Below are 5565 nucleotides of genomic sequence, written 5' to 3' on the forward strand. Positions count from 1 at the left end.
TTTTCCTCCAACAACGAATTATTTTTAACGAATTATTTAAAATTAATCACAATCATTAAACTTAAATTCTTTTATTCATCTTTTACAGTTTAAGATTCAGAATTTGTGGTTGATTTAAAGAATTCGATGAGCAAAAACGAAGACGTTGTTACAAAAATTAATAAAAAGTCATCGTCCAAACAACAAAAATTATTTACTTAAGAAACACAAGGAACAAACAAATATCAATTGCTATATTTTATATTATTCTATAAGTTCTTAACATCATCTAAATAAAAAATCAGACATTTAACATTGTCAGATTAAAGTATTATACTTAATAACATCAAATGCTATTTATATAACGTAATGGGTTTAACATCGTGTTAAACATATTATTAACAGATTTCAGTGTTTGTAATATTTGAAAAAAGAAATTTATGTTTAAAAACTATATGATAAACCGTTTTATCAGTTTTTTTTTTCCCATCTTTATGTATATCTAAATTTTAATGCGTTTATATAACTGCGTACCGCATGCTGAGCCATAGACAAGTACTGTATTTAGTATATTTATAACAGTCACATGTCTAATATANTTTACAATTGTTCCATTTTCATCTTTGATGCACTAGACTAAGAATAATAATTTGATAGGGACTTTGTTCATTTTTATATTTATCAAACTTTTTCCAGTTTCAGTTATAATACTGTTGTATTTTTATTTTAAATGTTCTATTTGATTAATAATTTAATCTTTGTATAAAATGTTCGCTTTTTAAACTGTTGTTTGATTTTAAATTGTGTCGTTTGTTATATAAACATAATCTATGATGTACTAATAATGTCTTTTTGACATTATATTTCGATTCGTTCAATAAATAACTGAAAATTTACATATATATTACTTTGGAAAATTATTTAGATATCAGAGATGACAATTAACAATATTTTTAATTTATTAAGATTAAAATTTTATCTGTTAAATTATATTTTCCACGTGGAATTCATGTAAATTTTCTTGAATCCTTATGAAAATAAAAAGCACTATTTGCTATTTTCTTGCCCGAGCAACGCCGGGTCTATTTGCTAGTTTATTATATAAGTATATTGAAATTCGTTTTCCATTTGTTGAATAGTCTCAAGAAGATGTATAAGTCGAAACGTAATGAATTTTGAATAAATACTAATAGTTCTAGTGCTATTGTGTCTTATGACAATATGAAATATAGAAAACCATTTATTTAGATATTCTTCATAATTCATTAATTAATATAGTACTGTATGTTCCCAATTATGCAAATCTGTATATTTTAAATTATCTTCGTTTTTATGCTTATTAGCGTTGTCCTATTCAAACTTGAATTCATATTTTCCAGGTTTTATCAAATCTTTAATGATTGTAGTTTCATTCCTTTTTACAATAATATTTATATTATTAGTTAATCTTAGATTGTTAATTCCTTTTATGCGAGACTTTCTGTTGTTTAAGATAACCAATTAAAACTTCTTCTGTTTTATTTATGATAAATTCTGCAAAATAGATAAACCAAGTCTCCCTATTAATTCCCTATTGAGGCAAGAAAAGGCATTCTGTTCACTACTGATTTTTACTACAAATATTGTTGAGTAACAAAGAAAATGATATTAATTACAGTTAATTGTATTGTGTTGTTTTCTATTCAAGGAATAAAAATACAATAACAAGATTAATTCGATGATGATGTAATATTTTTCATAATTTCTTTAGACTAAATCGAAAACATTCCGCATGCTAATGAAATTATCATATCTTATTTTTTCTATTCCAAATATATTCATTAACAGATAAATAAATAAAATAACAGTAAAAATAATAAAAACCAAGAATAAGCTGTTAAAATTGAATGAAACTTTTAGTGTGAATAATGACAATAATAATAAGTGATTACAATATCATAGCAACATTTTATGCAAATAGGCACCATATGCTAATCTGCAACAAACTGCCCACAGATGGTTTAATTGTCACTCCAGATTCCTCACACTCGTGGATGCTGACGATAGCGGGTGTCTATCTAGTCTTAAAAATATTTGATAGGCGACAAATCTGGAGACCGTGCAAGCCAACCAAGTGTAACAGTGGGACACTGACATCCCTCAGAAATCCTAGCTCCTGGAGGACGAGTATTACCTTACTAAAAAATTCCTATTTGCTTCTTTGCTATGAAAGGCAACACACGAAAGCGCAATTTTTCTTAAACATAATGCTGTGTCGTTACCGTCCCTCGCACCACTACTGAATGATTGTCTATCGTACGAGCTGGCCCTCAATACCAGCACGCAACATTTGGGTAATTTAGTACTTGAGAGTAAAGACGAGATTTAAGTGCTCATTACTGGTCCTCCACATCCTAACATAACATGTGGCAGAACACGGCGTTAAAATGTGATTCTAGTTCTGTTTGAAAACAACCGAAATTTACAATAGAAATTCATCACTAAAGACAATGTTGTTCAGTCCTTAGCAACCCATGTTTTTCTGTCACGGTACTACAGTACTTCAAACTAAAACGACGATTTTGGAGTGCTGATGGCAGAAAGTGGTCGCCGTTCATGTAAATTTGTCGCTGCTATTCGCCTGTCAATAGTAAGAGAAGCGTCAAAGTTCAAAGAGCGAGACTTTCTCATGTCTTTGCCCACTATCCATAGCGGGCAAAGACGCCGTTGCAGCTATTATTATTGTCTCATGATTAAACAATACTCTCTCGATGGTCTGTCAGTCTCCTCTGAGCCTGTTCATAATGAATGTGTACCATAACGTATCCATTGTCCCAATACCTGCTTGCCAATCAGGGCAGAATGACCAAATGATGGTAATTAGGCGAAACGGACATCCTGCTTTCCTCAGCCCGATGATACAGCCTTTCTCACAATTTGCCAGTTGTTTTGTACATGTGTTTGATTTTGTCATACAGGTATGCCTAGCCTTCGTGCTCCAGACATTAGGTACAGTACATGGAAAATTTTGTACACTATCCCATAAAAAGCTCTTCTAGCCTTTTATGCTGGGTACTAGATACCGGAGCAGCTATTTCAAGACACTCTGCAGACATTATCTAACACGCAGTCGGACCACTATAGTAATTATTTACATACTTGTATGAGAAATAGTTGTATGCCAAGTTTTGCAGTAATCATACAATTCTATCTGGGTATATAATACTATAATTGGTAAAAGTAATTAATTTATAAATTATGTTAGGAATACGTGGCCGATAGAGCATATATATTTATATTTGAAATCAATCAGTTTATCAGAAAAATAAGATAAAATGTCCTTTTCCACTTTATGTCGTAAAATTGTCAGTAGTAGCTTTCTCGAATAACTTTTCCAAGTTTATTATCCTGAAATTCCCGTTTTGATACTGAAATCAGAATCACTGTTCTTCAGTCCTTTAGCCACTACTGTTTTTCAGAAGTAATTCTGTATTTTTGTTAGACCATCAAATAGAAAAGTTTATTTTACAAAAGAAAAGTAACATATATATTTAAATTAGAAACTTCTGAAAACAGATGACGTTAAGACGTTTCTAATTGATTCTGGAGCTTTTTAAATTTTTTTAAAAGAAAGGATATAGTTCCCATTAACAATTATGCCTTTCTTAAATCCGATCCATATAAGTGCTCAATTAATTTCTCATTTTTCAAAAACTTTAATTTTACTTTTTACAATTGTTCCATTTTCATCTTTGATGCACTAGACTAAGAATAATAATTTGATAGGGACTTTGTTCATTTTTATATTTATCAAACTTTTTCCAGTTTCAGTTATAATACTGTTGTATTTTTATTTTAAATGTTCTATTTGATTAATAATTTAATCTTTGTATAAAATGTTCGCTTTTTAAACTGTTGTTTGATTTTAAATTGTGTCGTTTGTTATATAAACATAATCTATGATGTACTAATAATGTCTTTTTGACATTATATTTCGATTCGTTCAATAAATAACTGAAAATTTACATATATATTACTTTGGAAAATTATTTAGATATCAGAGATGACAATTAACAATATTTTTAATTTATTAAGATTAAAATTTTATCTGTTAAATTATATTTTCCACGTGGAATTCATGTAAATTTTCTTGAATCCTTATGAAAATAAAAAGCATTAACATTAGTTAATTTATTTTCTTTGCAAATTCGATTAGATTTAAACCTTTTTATTTTCTTTCATCGTATTCTACAGCGCAAAACAAAGCAGATAAGTTCTATCTACATTACGCCGAAGCCAATTTTTGGTATTCCAATCACTTTATTAAAAAAAATAATAATAAAAATTTCTGTACTTGAAAAATCTCATATATTTATTTGTAAAAATTCTCTTAACACTTGTTCATCGCATAAGTTGTATAAATCTAGATTATTGTAAGTTTCTCTATAATTCTTACCACTGTTATTCAACTTTATAAATTAAAATCCCTCAAATATTTCATAATATTCACGTGAGTAGGAAAATTTCTTGCTTCTTCTCCACTCGAACACGTTTTTGAATGAAGCAATAAATTTTTCTTATGCATCAATATTTGTCCAGATTGTGATCGTCTTATTTCGTATAATCGTAAAATGTTCCATTTATTATCGAAACAGTTATATCATGTTGTAATATTTTAAGTTTCCCATTTTTAAATAGAGTTCTCACGTTCCAGAATCGTCCTACGATAAATTTTTCACAAAATAGCCTTTGTTTGATAGACATGGATTTGACTTTTTATGGATGCGCTACTTCTTATCATTTCCAACAGTAGTGGGTGGAAATTTATAAACATAAAATGGATATTTATTTATTAAAATTAAATGTGATATTATAAAATTTGATATCGATAATGTATAAATAAAAGTATAAAAGGAATATAGAACCTATGACAAATTATATTTTTCGGCTTTCGTTTACTGAATGTCTTCAACTGATTCTTATACTATAAAGGTTTGACTATTAAATATGTGTCATGATTATTTAGACAATTTTATTTATTAGAAAATATAGATACGTAATACATCCAACAAATATAACTAATAAAAAGTATCATATTAAAAATAAACTTACCCCATCCAATTCCCAAGTAAACAGAAAATTTCACCATATCAACTGAAAATGTCTTTACAACGAGAATATAAAGATAGAGACCTTCAACAAACATCCAGAAAAAGTTAGTGCTCATCAAATATGTTAACATTATAATAAGTAAACAGGCTATCTGTAATAATAATTTCAGTATTTATACATTATCAAATGATTTATATTTATATAATTTTTTTATCAAAATTTAAAACTAACCTTTGTTGCCACAGGTGAAGATGAAGACTGTAACGTTGCTGTTATGATCCATGTAAGATCATTTAGAATATAAGTAATCATCAGATTTGTATGAATTGTATTTCTTAAGCATCTGAGATCTCTAAACCAATTAATATCAAGTTTAACTTTCTCATAAAAGTAAATTTATGTTTTGATAATTTATACATTAAACTGTAATGTATGAAACTTTTTTTCAATAAGATTTTATTACTTTTTGAATTATTTATTAATGTATGAAAAACT

At 27.9% G+C, this 5565-nt stretch overlaps 1 protein-coding gene across 1 annotated transcript in view; it reads right to left on the bottom strand.

Moving 5' to 3' along the window:
• LOC111619768 (diuretic hormone receptor-like) overlaps positions 1 to 5565 on the bottom strand; it is a 100899-nt gene that overhangs the window by 37091 nt on the left and 58243 nt on the right. The window contains exons 10-11 of the mRNA XM_023361586.1: positions 5302 to 5422; positions 5071 to 5221 (exon numbers count right to left, since the gene is read on the bottom strand). Coding sequence (XP_023217354.1) covers positions 5071 to 5221; positions 5302 to 5422 — 272 coding nt within the window. The remainder of the gene's footprint in view (positions 1 to 5070; positions 5222 to 5301; positions 5423 to 5565) is intronic.

The sequence above is a fragment of the Centruroides sculpturatus genome, unplaced genomic scaffold, assembly GCF_000671375.1.
Source record: "Centruroides sculpturatus isolate CEXI.00-Female unplaced genomic scaffold, Cexi_2.0 scaffold201, whole genome shotgun sequence".
Classification (NCBI taxonomy): domain Eukaryota; kingdom Metazoa; phylum Arthropoda; class Arachnida; order Scorpiones; family Buthidae; genus Centruroides; species Centruroides sculpturatus.